The following is a 17,714-nucleotide window of genomic DNA, read 5'->3' as shown; positions in this document are numbered from 1 at the left end:
GTAGAGAGGATAGCTCAGTCCCTTTGTGTGTGTGTGTGTGTGTGTGTGTCTGTGTATGTGCCTGTGAGCATGTGTGTACATGTGTGTGCAGTGTCTACAGAGGCCAGAGCTGGACTTACAGGCAATTACAGTTGTGAGCTGAGAACTGAACTTCAGCCCCACCACAGGAGTATCCGGTGCCTTTAATTGCTGAGCCATCTCTCCAGCCCTGTTTTTTTATTTACTTATTTATTTATTTTTATTTTTGTTTTTGTTAGGCAGGGACGCTGGGAGCTGTCTTTGAACTTGTGATCTTCCCGGATCTATCTTCCGGATGCTGGGATTACAGGCGTGAGCCATCACATCTGAGAGGGATAAGCTTCAAAAACGTTATGTTCAGGGGGCTACAATATGGCTCAGTGGGTAAAGGCAAGCCTCACAGCCTGAGGTCGATCCCTGGAACTCATGAGAGAACCAGCTCCGCAAAGTTATCATCTGACTTCCACATATACACTGTGGGAAGTGCATACATACATACATATCTCACACACACACACACACACACACACACACACACACGTGTGTGTGCATACACATACATACACACACACAGAGACAGACAGAGCATATAATACACTTATTTTTTAAAATATGCTCAATAGTGATGATGTAGCTCAGTTGGCAGAGTGCTTGCCCAGCATGCATGAAGTCCTGGGTTAGATCCTGGTGTCACACAACACAGAGTGTGGTGGTACATGTTTGTAGTCTCAGCAGTTCCTCAGGTACATATCATGTTAAAGGCCAACCTGGGTCTTTGTCTTAAACATGAACCTTTGTCTTTAAAAAAAAATTATGCTGGAGATATTGAAAGCCATGCTTTATTGCTGAACAGGAGGATGATGGGAGAGAACAGAAAAACCTGAGGGTCAACGGGGAGTGAGAAAGGCTGAGGGGATCCCCTTCTTGCTCCACCCCCTGAAACTTCAATACCTACGCTGCACCTTAAACTTTAGTTTAAGGTGCGTCAGAAGCGAGTCAGAAGGGAGGCATTAGGAGTGGGTAGGAAAGATGTTACAGAGACAGCTCTCTGCCCTTAGATACTTAAAACTTGTGTTTGTTCTTTGAGAATTTCATACACTTGCACAATGTATTTGGTTATATCTATTTTTTTTACCCCCAAGTCCTCCCTGGCCACCTCCTACCCCCTCCCCCATTTAATTCCTCCTCTTGCTTCTTCCTTCCTTCTCCTCCCACTCCTCTTCCTCCTCTTCCTGTCATTTTCGTTTACAATGCACCAAGTCTTAGAACTACCCATAATGCACAGGGGTTTAGGACCAACTATGGGAGCATGGGCATCCTAGCAGAGGGTCATATCACTGAAGAAAACTAGCTCTCCCTTCCCCAGCAGCTTCCAACTGCCAATGGTTAAAAGAAAATATAGTTTTAATGGTGTCACATGGCCACAGGTCAAGCTTCCTGGAGGTTTTGGGGTGGGGCTACTTTACTGGCCGAAGACATTTGTGACAGGTGTTGTGTTCCCAGTGTCAGAATGGACAGAACAGATTCTCATGATTGGCTTGGGCATTAACCAACTGCCCCGGGTCTGTTTTGAGACCCTAATCCATCTGCTGCTGACCTTGAACCTCAGCTATGGGCCATCTCTGCTCACAACAGGATTCACTGCCAGATGCCTTTAAAATTTTCCCAGGAGTTCTGACAGTCATGTGTGCGTCTTCTTGTCATGGCAGCTTAGTTCCACAGTGCTCCCCAAGGAGTGCTCCCCAAGGAGTGCTCCCCAAGGAGTGCTCCCCAAGGAGTGCTCATGCAGATGTATGATTTCATGGTGGGACACTGGAAAAAAAAAAAAGGTGTGTATGTGCTGTGTGTGCACGAGTGTATACGTGCATGCTCACGTGAGTGCATGCTTGTGCGTGTGTACCTGCGAGAGCATGTGTGCTTGTGTCCACAGGTTGCACACCAGAGACCCCCTTTGAGCGTCTTCCTCTATTGCTTAGGGGCCTGAGCTTAGGTCCACTGAGCCATTGCCCCAGCTCTGCAAGAAGATTTCGGTTAAAGGATGGACCTGTTCCTCTCTCCCTTTATAAATCCGATGGTGCTGCCCATTAAGGCTCTACTTCCCCCACCTCTGCAGTTAGGGCCAACCAAGAAGAATGAAGCCAGAGTAAATGGAAATAGTTAAAGGCTATTTAGCATGGCAACAAGTTTATTGTGACTCCTAAGCTGATTATATCCTTTTTGACTTCTAGCCAGTCCCTTCGCTGGGCTTCCATATAGACTTGGCCACCTACCCCAGCCCCAGGCTGGCAGCATGCCTGTCTGCCTACGCAGTCCCTGCCCCTCTTCCAACAATCTCTTCCCTGCCTGGTTTCTGCTCTGGTAAGCCAGTAAACCATTACAGCGACTGCTTATTGGAAGGTTGGTGTGATTGGCATGAAGAGTGTTGAGTGTGTGCTGGAGAGATGCTCTGGAGGTAAGAGAGCTTGCTATGCAAGCATAAGAACCTGAGTTCAAGTCCCTGGCACCCACATACTGATGATGTTGATGGTGATGATGATGATGATGATGATGACGATGATGATGATGATGATGATAAATGTGATGGTTTGAATATGCTTGGCCTAGGGAGTGACACTATTAGGAGATGTGGCCTTATTGAAATAGGTGTGGCCTTGTTAGAGGAAGTGTGTCACTGTAGGGGCGAGCTTTGAGATCCTTCTCCTAGCCACATGGGAGCCAGCCTCCTCCTGTTTGCCTTTAGAACAAGACATAGAACTCTCAGCTCCTCTAGCGCCACGCCTGCTTGGACACTGCAGTGCTTCCTGCCCTGATGATAATGGACTGAACCTCTGAAGCTGTAAGCCAGCCCCAATTAAATGTTGTCCCTTATAAGAGTTGCCTTGGTGTCTCTTCACAGCAATGAAACCCTAAGACAATAATAAAAAACCAGTTTGGTCACACACACCTGTAATCCCAGCACTGAAGGCAAGATTGCTGGACTTGCTGGGTACCAGCCTAACTCCACGTTCAGTGAGAGACCCTGTTTGTACATGTACACACAGGCATGCATACCCTCCTACCACAATACCCTCACATGTGCAAACACACATGCACACATACATCGACATACCCCAAGTGTGGAATGTATATAGACCATTCGCCTCTGTGTAGGGTGGTGATGTGGTACAGATGAGAGATCATACATTCGAATGCTTACAGCATTCTTACAGCAGCCACAGACATTTAGTTTGGCTTGCCTCTCCTGTGCACACTGTGAGCCTGAGGAGGATGGTGGCAACCAAACTCAGTCCTCTGCAAGAGTAGCAAGTACTCTTAACCACTGAACCAGCTCTCCAGACCCACCATCTTCTTTTGATTTTGGGTGATAGAGTCTCCCACTGAACCAGAGTGCATGCATTTGGCTTGACTGGCTGGCTAACAAGCTTCAGGGGTCCCCCTGTCTCTGTCCTTCCCTGCACTGACCTCACAGGTGGGCAGTGCTTGCACCTGGATTTTTAAATGTGGGTTCTGGGATTTGAACTCAGGCAAACACTACACTGACTTAGTCATCTCCCCACTTGAATTTGGGGTTTCTGTAAGAATCATTTCTTCCTAATCCATCTGGTGAACTGCACACAATCCTGATGCCATCTCCTTCCCTGTATACATTGGTTCAGGCTTCTGGCTCTGGTAGGACCAGCCAGTTTCTTCTCTAGGAGTTTTGCATCTGGGAATGGAAGAGGCGAACATTTAAAGTCCATAGCAGAGAGAGTTTGTGTTTCTGTCAGGAACGCAGGGAGAAAAGAGCGCAGAGAGAATGTCACACAGCTACAGAAACAAGAGACAAGCAGAGTTTGAATTTGATCCCATGAGGACCCCGAGTTTCATTTCCCTTGAATTCTGTATGACATCCTCCAGTGATGTCTCTTTTCTGCTTATATTAGCTAAGGTTAGGATTCAATAATGTGCGACCAGAAGAACCAGTAAGAATAGATATCAGTAACTGGGAAGTGCACGAGAATTTAAGTGCAGGGCCACAGAATGAGCTGTGGAGTCAGAGGATGGAGCGTTTCTTATCACTGTCAGGAAAGGGGGTGCAGGAGTTTGACACCTCGATAAGCGCTGGCATGCAGCTGTCTACGCAGGTGTCCATCGAGGTCAGAGGACACTCTTCAGGACCCAGCCACCTTATATTTTGAGCCACGATGGCTCCCAGAGCCTGGTGTTCTGCCAGGCTGGCTGGTGTGAACCTCAGAGGTCCTTGTGTCTCTGCCTCCACAGTGTTAAAATTATTGTGACTTTACTCTCCATTTTTAAATATTTAGATGTGTGCCCGTGGAGGTCAGAAGAGGACATCCAATTCCCTGTGGCTAGCTTACAGGTGGCTGCGAGCCTCCTGACCTGGGTGCCGGGAACTGAGTTCAGGTCGTCCATGCCCAGCTTAGTACATGGATCCTTGCTGAGCTATCTCCCTGAGACAACTCCCTTTTATGGTATCTCTGAGCACACCAGCTGCTTCCAGTGACCGGACACATCCCCTCAGCCTGTGATTGATTTCAGCTAACTCCATGCTGGGTTGTTCTCTTGGTATACTAATAACCTCCCACGGTGAGGGCTGCCTTGTTTCCCATGGTTTCTGTCTTGGTGGGCACCTTCTGCAAAGCTTTGGAAGCTCAGTCCTTGAAGAGTTTGGAAGCGGAAGGAGACTGAGCCCTAGCTGACAATGGAGAATTGCTTCCAAGGTGACTCACTCATGTAGATATTAAGTTAGTTCTGGCTGTTGTCAAGAGGCCCCCCATTCCTCTAACCGTGGACCCTGTAAAGGGATAGGTGTTGTCACAGGCTTCCCACAGAGTTGTCAGCCGAAGAGAGTGGTACAGAGCAGACAAGGCCTTCTACATCCAAGCTTTAGGGACCTTATACGGTCATGTCTTCAGTAGCCTGTCTGTGACACGGGATAGTCTGTCCAGTTTGACAGGAGATTACTTGAGAAGATGATGATCAGGACGTTAAGACTATTGAAATCACCTTGGAGGCTGGGGGGCTATGACTGAGGTGCCACTAGGGGTTGTGAATCAGATGATAAATGTCCCAGACTCCCGACATGCAAGTACGTTCCCCTTGACTCTTCAGAAGGTCCCCAGAGAGACTGACCGCCATACGAACCTGAAACACATCTTTATTGGCCTTCCTTCCTTCTCTGACTTCCTCCTCTCGCTCCTGTGGTTGTATTTTGTGTATTCACATGAACGCCTGTGTGCTGCGATGTCTGTCTAATGCCTTGAAAGGAACACAACCCCGAATTGAAAGAGAATGTCTTGAAGGATTCTGAAGCGGAATGGAACTGACCACTGCAATGCAGGACATGCTGACTGAATGTGCGTGTCTCCCAGGTTGTCTAGGTTACTTTCTCACTGCTCTGATGAAATACCCTGGCCAAAACAACTTAAGGGAGAAAGAGTTCATTCTGGCTCACAGCATCGAAGTCCAACGCGGCGGGGACTTCATAGTGGCAGGAGCTTGAGACAGCTGGTCACATCGTACCCATAGCCGAGAGGCAGAGTGTGATGAACGCACGCTCAGTTTGCTTTTCCCATATTAAACAGTCTAGGGTCTCCTGCCAGGGAATGGCATCATCCATTTAAGGCAGATCCTTCTCACCACAATCAATGCAATCAAGTCAGTCCACCACAAGTGCGCCTAGACACCCGTGTTTCCAGTGATTCAAGAGTCTGTCAGCTGACAGTACCGACCACAACACAGGTCAAAAAAGCTTCATGGGTGTAGCAGGGACCAAGAGGTGGTAAGGTTGGGAAAGCCAGTGAAAGGGAGGTAAGAGGAGAGAGAGCAGCATTAGCAGGGCTCGGAGCAGACAGGGCATGCGCAGAGAAGGAAGCAGTGCAGAGTGTGGCTGGGTAAGGTAGGCTAAGACATGGGACAGTTTATGCACGGGGATGTGGTGGACTGTTCTGGAAGACTGTCATGATGGCCCATCTGAGAGGCAAGAAGGGTTCGTTCAGGGGAAGCTGACTGGAAAGGGAGGAGGAAAACCCTACAAAGGCGGACCTGGCAGAGTGTCCTTCCCAGAACCAGGCTCATAGGACCTGGGAGTCTGGGGGGAAGGTGAGACACAGTCTCCTTGCTCAGGTGGCCTGTGTTTGCATATTTCTTTCTGTCACTAAGCCCGCATACTTGAAATCTTTTGCATTTACTTCAAGGTGGAAGCTACGAGGATTCTCTGAAACTTCAGGAATCCCAAATACAGCTTGATGGTTTGGAAAAAAAATATTTGAAATAAGTTGATACTGAAAAACAAAAAAAAAATCCCACAGGAGCCTTTTAAGATAATGGGCTTAGAGGCCTCCTGCCTCTTCAAAGGCACATGCTTTCCTTTGCATGAAAACACGCTCAGAGGCTCAGTGCTTCTCTTCTCTTCCCTTCTCTTATTCTGAGAGCTATCCTGACATCCTATGAAGACTTAGAGTTCCGATTCGTTCTTAAATGAATGGCCAGGCTGTGTACACCACGCCAGGCCACACATCTCCATGTCTGTGCTCTCAGTTCCTTTCTACAGAATGGAGGATGTTGGCTTGGTAGGATGAGAAAGTAACTAGGCACTTTCTCCCTTAAAATCCCAGGCAATAGGCTGGGCAGATGCTGCTGTGGTAGAGTCCTGCTGCTCTCGTAAGAAACCTGAGTTCAGTTCCCAGCACCCACGTGATGGCTCACAGTTGTGTGCAACTCCAGCCCCAAGAGATCAAATGCCCCTGGCCTCAGCAGGCACCCACACCCCTGTGCACAAATCCACGTGCAGACCCAAATACCTATGCATGATGACTGGGCATGGAGGCGCACGCCTTTAATCTGGCAGAGGCAGAGCCATGTGTATCTCTGTGAGTTTGGGCTAGCCTGGGCTACACAAGGAGACACTGTCTCAAAAATCAACACAACAAAACAAAATGTTTAAAAACAAAAAAGAGCAGGAAAAGCCAAAAATGGTGGTATGTGTTTTAATCTACCACCGGGGCAGCAGAGACAGGCAGATCTGTGGGGCTCACTGGCTCCAGAGATAGTAAATACTGAGATCCAGGTCAGGGAGAGATTGTCTCAAAAGAAAGGAAGAAAAAAAAGCAAGATGGGCAGTGGCCTATGGAATGACATGCGAGGTCATTCCATGTCCTCTAACCTCTACACACAACGATACACACACACACACACACACACACACACACACACACACACACATATGCGCACTCATACACATGCACACACACATGCACACACATAAGCACATGTACACACATACATACACATATACATGTACAAGCACACATACATGCACACACATATACACACATGCCCACACAAGCACATGTAAATACATATACACATACATACACATAAGCACATATGTATATATGCACACACATGCATACTCACACACATACACTCACACACATATACATACATATACATACACATGCACACTCACACACATACATGCACCCACACATATACACATGCACAGCCACACACACACATATACATACATACACATGCACACACATGCACACTCACACAATACACATATATGCATACATACACATGCATACACATACATGCTCACACATACACACATGCACACTCACACACATACATGCACCCACACATATACACATGCACAGTCACACATATACACACATATATACATGCATACACATGCACACATATACATGCACACACACATGCACACTTACACACATACACATATATACATTCATACACATGCACATTCACACACGCACATGCATACTCATGCACATATATACACATACACACGCACACATGCATGCAGATGCACACATGTGCATACTCACATACATACACATGCACACAATGCACACACTCACACACACATACACACATGCACATGCACGCACATGCACACATGCACACTTCCACACATACACACACCAACAGGTATTATAACTAAAGGTTGTCAGGCATTTGCCAGTTATGGTTACATTCACTCCTAAAAGTAATGAGACTGGGAAGAGCTATCCCATTTCTATAGGGACAAAGCTAAGGCCTGGGAACTTCTATGTGTGCCCAGCATCTTAGCTTATCAATGCGGGGCAGAAGGTGATCTTCAGTGTTGCTGGGGCAGGATTGATGACATTTGCCCAGTTCCCACCCTACCCTCCTAGTGTCTAGGATACACTAGGAGGTATGGTCTCACAACTATGACAATGCCTGAGAATGGTCTACAGAGTGACACTTTCCACGTAGATGTTCTTGATACAGGAGTACAATCTACTGGATCATTTCTGTGACTCCTCCCCTAATTCATTTCAGATCCATCCTCAGCCCTCACAACTTCATATCATTTTTTAATTTTTAATTTTTATTTATTTTATATCTATCTATCTATCTATCTATCTATCTATCTATCTATCTATCTATCTATCTATCTATTTATTTGAGGCAGGCTTTCTCTGCATAGTCTTGGCTCTCCTGAAACTTGCTCTATAGACCAGGCTGTCCTCAAACTTAGAGATCCGTCTGAAAATTTTCTTTCTATTTAATAACTCGCTAAGTGCAGTTTGTACTGCTCCCCCACCCCCCACCCCCCCACCCCCGCTCATGGGTGTGTGGCCCTTCACTGGAGCATGGTTGGTCTATCAGAGGCCAAGCCCATAAAGAAAACTCTCTTCCAGTAGCCATCAACCATTAATATCTCCTCAGCCAGGAGTGGTGGTTCATGAGCCCCTCCCACCTCCATCCTGGAATGGTGATTGGCTTGATCCTGTGCAGGCATTCACTATGATCTTCTTCTTTGATGGTCCCTGAGTCTTGGGGTTGGGGGTTGAGACAGATGACCATTTGAGGCTGAGCAGCACGCGGCATGTGTTCCCTGCAGTGACCGGTTGTGAGCTTCAGCATTAACGACATCCAAGAACCTTGTCCTATGGCGTCTCAGAGCTGTACTCATTCCTGTTAGATTTAAATTTCTCCAGAAATTAAAAACAACAACAACAACAACAAAACAACCCTGTGGCTCACACTGAAGAGACTTGAGGCTTGGTGACAGGACCTCTGCAGAATTGGTTTGGTGGCCAAGGGGGTCATCTTAGCACCCCTTTGGCTCCTACATAAGCAAACATACAGCACAAGGAAAAGAAAGGGGGTGGGGAGGATTCTGACTGGATTCCTCGCAAGGGATGGCATGTTATGTGGGGTTCAATAGCCAGGCTCAGGTGGCCAGCAGAACCCAGTGTAAGCTTTTCTGAGAGGATTTTCTGTCTCCCATCACACTCTTGGATGAAGCTAAGGAGAAAAACCAACCTGTTTCTTTATTGATGATGCTTTTTCAGGGTTAGATTAAGCACTGATTAAAGGCAAGATGTAAGTACCCTCTCAGTCACTTCTCCGGTTACAAGGCTTCCTTCACTCTTTAAAATCACTTTGGCTTCCTTCCCGCTTACTGCCCTCCCTGAGCTCCACCCAGCTTCCCAGCTGCCCCTCCCAGAGCTCGAGCCCACTGCCAAGAGGGAGAATCTCTGGAGCCATACGGTGCCCTGAGCCTCCCTACCAGGAAGACAGGTAAGTCATCCAGGCTGGGGTTATCCCAATCCTCTGTCTTTTCAAGCTGGGGCTTGTTATTGAGAGAGCTTTGTGTGTTTGTGCCAGACTAAGATCAAGCCCCTTTGTAACCATATCTCATTGAAATCAGAGCTGAAGACCAGGTAGGAGATACACAGTCAGGTGTCAGAGCCCATCGGTCGCTTCTCACAGAGCTTGGGGGAGGAATTGACAGGAGGGGCTAGCTGCCCTGCTCTGACAGGTGTTCGTCACCCTCGGGGCTTGATGTCACCAGTTGGTGTTTTCTAGACAAGGTATGCTTAAATTTTATCTAAACCCGAGGTCCTGGTACAAATCTAAATATTTTCTGGGTCCCCTGTGGACACTTAATCAGAAATTACTGTGCGGTTTCTTGTTTGGAGAACTAATCTTGTGGTTGGCTTTGGATAGAGGTCCTTGTGTGAATGTCTGCTCATGGTCACTTGCTTCCTGGTTTTCTTATGGAATCTATTGATGGGGAGGTGACCTTCTTTCTGTTGTAATCTACATTAACAAACATGACTTAGGGGTAACCAAGGCTAAGAACTTGGCCAGCCCACCATGCAATGTGGACAAGGAGGTACCATGGAGCCTACCTGCCTTGGCGGTTGGGTGGGGTGACCTGGTAGGAGACAGTGGGATGCCTGTGACAAAGATGGGAAGCATGTCACACACAGTGCAGGAGCCAAAGACCCTGTTCAGCCCTACTGGAGACTGGGTGGCTTTCTCTTCCTGCCTCCCTTGGGAATGACCAGCTGGGTGGATTTGCAGGGCAGCTGAGAGCTTGCGACCTGGAAAGTGCTTGATTGGGCCTGAGGTTCTCCAGAACTTGCATATAGGACCATAGGTAAGGCTTTTGACTTTTCTAAGCCTTGGTGCTTTCTTGTGTCAAATTGTCAAGTTGTGATACCACCTACCTTTTAGATTTTTCCTAAATAATCCATGGAGAGTCTAGCTTACAACCATTATTAACTCATGAATGCCCATGTGACCGTTGACATTCTACTGTATGGACAGGATCCCCTCCTAAGTGCGTTTGGTGGGCAGTTGCAAACCTTTCATGATCGCCCAGGCCTTTCCCCTACTGGTTGGGGTAAAATGTGAGGGTCTGACCAGACAGCTGCCTAGAGAGAAAATGGAAACAATCCAACGGTTGGGAGCCTTCCTCTCAGAGGGTAGAAGAACATTTACTTCTTGAGACTGTTCCCAGACCAATATGAGATGATGCAGGTTACACACCCACAGTTTTTCCTGGGACAGGTTAAGCACCGTTAAACGGTAGCTGAGTCCTTTAAAGTGTTTGTCATGCAGGGCTCAGTGAGCAGATGACCTCGCACAATTGCATGCGAGTGCCAGTGCCAGCCATGGAAAACATGATCGTGAGACGGGGACCGAGGAGAGCTATGCCAGCGCATTAAACTTGCCTGTGTTCGGCAGCTCTGGCGGATCATTTCCTGTTTGTGTTTTTTAAATGTTGAATGAATGGCTTTACTAGCTGCAGCAGGAAACAGATGGTTCATCCAAACTGGGCATTTTGAGACTGTTTTATTTAAAGGGACCTTGTAAGAAGGTGCGGGCAGATCTCAGTGACAGAAATGAGCAATGGTGTAGTTCTGGTGTAGTCTGGTGAGTGGGGGCTATAACACCCGGTATCAGAAGGGGTAAAAGAAGGCAGGACCAGATGGAGACACATGCAGATGGCAGCCTACCAGTGTGACTGATAGCCAGGACCAGCAAGAGAGGTAGGAGGATATTCCTGACCCCTCTCCATTCCCCTCAGGGTTACTTGTGAGTGCATTCACTGTCTAGACATAACCCAAGTACAAGGGATCCCAACTTCGTGTTAAATGTGGGTCACCTCAGGGCACAGGGCAGGGGGAGAGGATGAAGGACGAGCTGGTGTAGCACAGGGGGGAGTCATGTGACCTTGGGAGACTTTAAATGGAGCCCAGAGCCTGTGTGCAGACACCGGTGCCTTCGTGCTGTGACTCCCACTTTGAAGGACACAGACCTCTCCTCTCCTCGCTAAATAACTTCACCTCTTCAGGGCCACCTTCACCCCTGCGCGACCTCGCTGTTACCAGTTCTGTGTTTACTTCCAGCCATTGGCGTCTGAACGCCCAATCTCTTCACTTACCAAGTCTGTGAAGTGTCTGTCGGTGAGAGGAAGAACGGAGTTCACTGGCAGTTACTTCTCCACCTCCTCTGGTTATTCCTGTTTTGTCAGTTGTATTTTTCTGCTTACTTACTCTTTAATGTTTTTGTTACTGCACGTTGACTGCACAGGACTGCGGGCGTCATTGTGGTGATTTCATATGTGTGTATAATACCCGTTGACCCTGTTCTTGGTCCTCTCTTACCCTTCCCTCATCTCTTTCCTCTTCCTCAATAATCCTCCTTGTATGTCTTTATCCCCACGCCCAGATCCACACTGGAGAATAAAAATGTAATATTTGCCTAAGTCTGGCTGATGTCAATGAACATGGTCATCTCCGGTCCAACCTGTCTTGCTTGTTTAAAGACAGTCTTTATGGTAGATCCTCAAAGCTGGATACCACAAAGGATGGCCCAGTAACTGCAGGTGTATAGGTATCTCTGTCGGATGCTGTCCTTGAGTTGTTATGGTGTGAATTTGGGCATGTTGTATCTAGTCAGTATGGTAGCTCTATTCTCACTGGAGTCTCCGCCCTGATTTCACAGTGACTTAAGACATTTCTGTTCCCACCAGCAGTGTGATTTTCATTCCCACCAGCAGCGTGTGAGGTTTGCTTTCCCACGTGCCTCAGTATCCTTTGCTTTTGTTTTAAATGGTAGGCAGTCTAATTGCTCTCTCTCTCTCTCTCTCTCTCTCTCTCTCTCTCTCTCTCTCTCTCTCTCATGCAGGGATTAAATTAGGGCCCCACCCTTGCTAGGCAAACGTTCCACCATTGAGGTGTATCTCCAGCCTTAGATGGGATCTCAGTGCATCTTTGATTGGCATTTCCTTGGTGGCTAAAGATGGTGAATATTTTTCCTATGTATCCGTCACGTGTACCTACTCTTTCGAGAGTCTACTGTCATCTTTTGCCCACTTCTTGATTGTCTAATTTGTTCCTTTGGTGCTTACCTTCTTTATAGATGCTGGATACTAATCCTATGTTGGCTAAATGGCTGGGAAAGATTTTCTCCCGTTCTGTAGGCTATCTGCTCATTCTGTTTAGTTTTTCCTTTGTTATACAGGTACTTTTTAGATTGATGTAGTCCCAGTTGCCAGTTCTTCCTATTTTTGTCTGAGCTACTGGAGTCCTCTTCCAAGAGGCAGTCATTTCTCCTTCAGTTCTTGCACATAGCTGTAACATGACATGGGGAAGCCCTTACTTGGTTATGTATAAATGTTTCTTATAACTGCGTGTCCTTATTGTCCCCAAGATTTTGGACAGTAGTTTTTTTTTTTTTTTTTTTTTTTTTTTTTTTTTTTTTTTTGCTATCATTTCCCTAAATAGTGTTCTGTGTCTTTTGCCTATTTCTTTGTGTCTTCAGCACAAAAATATGTAACTTTGTTCTTAGATTTTTGAGACGGAATCTCATGTAGCCTAGGCTGGCCTCACACCTAGCATGTAGCTAAGGATGACCTTGAACTTCTGGTCCTCTTGCCTCTGCCCTCTAGAGTCCTTGCATGTTCTGTTCATAGTTTCTTAGTTTTTTTCTGATGCTGTCTGATTTCTCTAATTTGTCACCGTGTTCAAGTCCTGAAACCCCTTCTTTGGCATGAGCTAGACCCTACATGGAGCTCTCTACTCAGATACTTGTATTGGCAAGTATCAACAAGCATTTCATTTCCAAGACTTTCTTTTGCTTTTTAAAATATCCACCTTCATATTGACTTCTCTATTTTGTCTTTCTTAATTGTCCCACTATTTTCTGCAATTCATTGATCTTTTAGAAACTAACTGTTTTGAATTCTTTCTATGGCATTCCATCCATTGCGATCTCTCTTGTGTTGGTTGCTGGTGACGCCTCTGACCCCCGGAGCAGCCTGCTGCTTTGCTCTGGCCTTCATTATATCGCAGTGTTGGGATCAACTGGTGTGTCGGGATGGACATATGTTCTATTTTAAAACATTTTATTTTTATTGAAAATAACTATTTTTACATGTATCAGTGTTTTGCTTACATGTATGACTGTGCACTACATGCATGAAATGTCCAAGACCAGAAGAGGGTGTTTGATCCTTTGGAGTTGGACTTGTGGATCGTTATCACTGTGTGGGTGCTGGGATTTGAACCCTGGTCCACTGGAAGACCAGCCAGAGCCCTTAACCACTGAGCCATCTCTCCAGCCCTATTTCCTACTTTCACGTGAGGGTCTTTCTAGGAACAGTTCTCTCTTAAAGATGTGCCCTGAGGTTTGGGCTATTTAAATGGCATTTTGTAGTAGTTTCCTTGTTACATCTTTATAACAAAATTTTACTATAGTCCCTCCCCTCCCCGTCCCCTGGTGTGGAAGTTAGAAGCCAACTTCCTAGACTGGTTCTCTACTTCCACCATCTGGGTCTAGGGCAATGAACTTAGATCATCACTCTTAGTGGCAAGCACCTTTACCCACTGAGCTGTCTCTCTAACCCCCTGGTTACCTCTTTTGATAAATGCATTTTGAATCAATATATAAGCTATGTTAGATCCCGAGGGTATTTCTTTTTCTGTGGGTCTCACAAGAGTGTGGTATTACGGCAGGTCCAGCAGATATACCATGGACAGTGTGTTTCACTGTCTGTAACTACAGCTCTAGTCTCAGCAGCAATGTTTATTCCAAAGGACTATTGTATCGACCTGTGCTGTGGATTCTGGCAGGTGACAGGCCCATGTTTTTTTGTTCTTTCTCTCAGCTGTTGCTGTGGGAGGAGATCTCCTGGCCCTCTTACATACCTGGAGTCTGGTCATCAGGTTTTTTTTTTTTTTTTTTGTTTGTTTGTTTTTTTGTTTTTTTTTTTATGTGTCTGGGGCTTTTATTTCCCCATTCTTTTAAAGTATCAATTGAAGGTGATTGTGTGTCCAGATGCTAACTCTTGGGGCTGGAGAGATGGCCAGGTGGTTAAGAGCACTTGTTGCTTTTCCAGGGGACCAACTTATAAAATATACACACAGGACTCTTTCTACAACATGGAGAGCACACAGAATATAAAGTGTGTCTGTTCTTCCTGTCCCTTGTCAGGTCTGTGCCCCAAGTTTCTACTGTGCCAGTGTGATATCCCTTTCTGGTCTACCCTACAGACAGTTGACACCCAAACCTTGTCACCTCAGCATCCGTTTCTGTAGACTTCCGGGATGCTACCCCTTGAGAGTGAGCCCCAGGCCTGAGCTCCGTCCCCACCCTGAGAGCTGTGTTTCTGCCACTCGCCGTCTGTGCCAAGGGTGAAGATGGAGGAGAAGTACTACCCAGTGATCTTCCCAGACGAGCGGAATTTCCGCCCCTTCACTTCCGACTCTCTGGCTGCAATAGAGAAGCGGATCGCCATCCAAAAGGAGAAGAAGAATTCCAAAGGCAAGGCAGCGGCCGAGCCCCAGCCTCGGCCTCAGCTTGACCTAAAGGCCTCCAGGAAGTTACCTAAGCTCTATGGGGACGTTCCCCCTGAGCTTATCGCGAAGCCCCTGGAAGACCTGGACCCGTTCTACAAAGACCATAAGGTACACTCACGCGCAGGCGGGGCGTCGCCTCCCTGTGCTCACATGTGCGTGGCTGGTTCTCTGAATCCAGTCTTGGGGTCCGTGGGAGGTGGGCACTCCTCTTTCCCGTTGCCATCGCCCTGTCTTTGTAGCTCTTTCCTGCTTCCTCTAATTCGTGTGTTGGGGAAGGAGATGGGGCTGACTCTGCAGAAAGATTAAAAGCTCACCACCGGAAGCAGCCATGCCCAAAAGAAGCATGGCGGTCAGTCAGGACAGGAAGTCATCCCACAGCTGGAGCCTGGCTTCATGACTTCAGACAAATGGCCAGTCAGAGCCTCACTTCCTATATCTAGAGTGAGAGCAAATGTCTGATCTCCCTACTCCAAGGCAAGACACGCCGTGGAAGCAGTTTTTAAATTGTAAATCAAACTGACACCCACAATTAACAGCATCGAGAAGGGAAGGGATGCCCTTTTCATCAACAGCATCACCACATAAAACATTTGGACCGTAGGCTTTCTAGGCTGCTAAGTGAGATTAATGAAGGTCAAACTGATAGTTGATGGAGAATAGATGCTCGACCATTGAAGGCTAAGTCCGTGTTAGTCAAGTGAGCTCATGTGATTATCTCCAACCCCCACGTCAACATATAGAAACCTCCACGATTTATCTACAAACTGTAATTCTGCTTTTAGACTTTTTACATTTAGTTATTTATTTTGTGTATGTATGTGCAGATGCATGTGCCGCGGATCCATGTGTGTGTGGAGGTCAGAGGACAATGTATTCGGAGTTGGATCTCTCCCACCGTATGCACCCTGGGATCTGCCTCAGGCTGTCGGGCTTGGCAAGTGTCTCCAGCAGCTGAGCCATCTCACCATCCCTATATGGAATGCTTCTTTTTCCAAATTAGTTTTTAATCTGAGTGCATGGGTGTTTTGTCTGTATGTGTGTCTGTGTACCATGGACATGCCATGCCTACAGAGGCTGGAAGAGGGGGTAAGATCCCCTGGACCTGGGGTTAGAGATAGTTGTGAGATGCCAGCCATGTAGGTGCTGGAAATTGAACCCAAGTTCGCTGTAATAGCAACCAATGTTCTTAACCACTGAGCCATCTCTCCAGCCCGCTCAGATGTAATTCTTGCTGGAAATTCTGGCATGACTTCAGAATGAGGAAGTCTGATTTCTGGGCTCTCCTTGGCTCATTGAAAGCTTGGGCTATGAGCCCGCCCCCCCCCCCCCCCCCCCCCCAGAGGATTTTAAAAGGCCCAGATGGCCTTGCTGTCATCATGGTCCAACAGAGGTAGGAAAGTCCACCAGACAGAGGCTGGGAGCCTGGGGAAATTTTTAGTATGATGATCGTGATACTAAGAGCATCTTTTGCTGGCAATCATGACCTCTCAAAGAGTTGTTACCTGGGTGCATGGTCTGTAAGTGGGAATACCAGAGTTGCCAGACCAAATGCGGACGAGCCATTTAGAGGAAATTGGGAGTATGTGTGGAAGGGACAGAGAGAAGAAAGAGAAAAAAAACCCACTTCCTCATTTCTTCTTTCATTATGCCCCAGAATCCCAGGCTCTTCTTGGGGCATGGTTGTCAGAGGAGTTAGTTGGGAGAATTCTCTTTATCTTGGAGCTAGGTAGGAAACTTACAGGACAGACAATAGCTTGTGAGCTGCAGACTCCTGGAGGGCAGGCTCTGGTTTTAGGGCCGCCATTTTCTAGCCTGGGCTTGTCCTTGGAACTGGAAGGCAAGTTTTCAACCCTGCACACCTATGATCTCATGTGGTATGTGAGCTTAACAGTGATGTGAGGGCGCTCTACCCTACAGATGAGGAAGCAAAGGTTTATAAGGTCAGACAAGTGGAAACTAATCTCAAGAGTTCTCTAGTTCTTGGCAACTTAGACTCCGCCTCTCTTTAGAGGCTCCTACAGAGGAAAGAGGTGGAGATGTGTCAGCAAGCAGGTAGGAGGAGCTGGTTCCCATCCTTCTAGTCATTAAAGCCCTGGCAAGTGTTGTTAAATGCACCATTAGCTGAAATATTTAAAGCAATGAGAGGAAGCTCCAGGAGAGCCAAAGTATACAGGGGCAGAACTGTACTGTTCCCTCTGTTGTTGGAGGTGATCGTCCTCCGTCTATTGTCAGGGGTAACCATCCTCCTCCTTGTGTCATCAGGGGTGACTGTCCTCAAAGAGAAGGTCATTCTCTGCCCCCAAATGGTCTGTTTACTCAAAGGAAGGACATACAGCCCTTCTAACAAGTCTTGAGCTCATAGTCTCCTGGCACCGAAGGAACCCCATGGCCCATTTCATATTGCTGTGGAGGTAAGACTGACAGACACTCAGGTCGTACTTTCCCTCACAGACAGATGGCTTCCAGGTCAGTGTGTCCAGCAGCTCCCTGATGAGAAGGAGGTGGCTAGAATGTTCTGGTGTAGATCCAGGGCTATACTAC

At 47.1% G+C, this 17,714-nt stretch overlaps 1 protein-coding gene across 1 annotated transcript in view; it reads left to right on the top strand.

Moving 5' to 3' along the window:
* Positions 1 to 14,891: 14,891 nt before the first annotated feature.
* Scn11a (sodium voltage-gated channel alpha subunit 11) overlaps positions 14,892 to 17,714 on the top strand; it is a 66,398-nt gene continuing 63,575 nt past the window's right edge. Inside the window, exon 1 of the mRNA XM_034483851.2 lies at positions 14,892 to 15,281. Coding sequence (XP_034339742.1) covers positions 15,015 to 15,281 — 267 coding nt within the window. The 5' untranslated portion in view covers positions 14,892 to 15,014. The remainder of the gene's footprint in view (positions 15,282 to 17,714) is intronic.

The sequence above is a fragment of the Arvicanthis niloticus genome, chromosome 21 (genome assembly GCF_011762505.2).
Source record: "Arvicanthis niloticus isolate mArvNil1 chromosome 21, mArvNil1.pat.X, whole genome shotgun sequence".
In the NCBI taxonomy this organism is placed as follows: Eukaryota; Metazoa; Chordata; class Mammalia; order Rodentia; family Muridae; genus Arvicanthis; species Arvicanthis niloticus.
The sequence above is the reverse complement of the archived record's forward strand: the minus strand, read 5'-3'. Positions and strand labels throughout refer to the sequence as shown.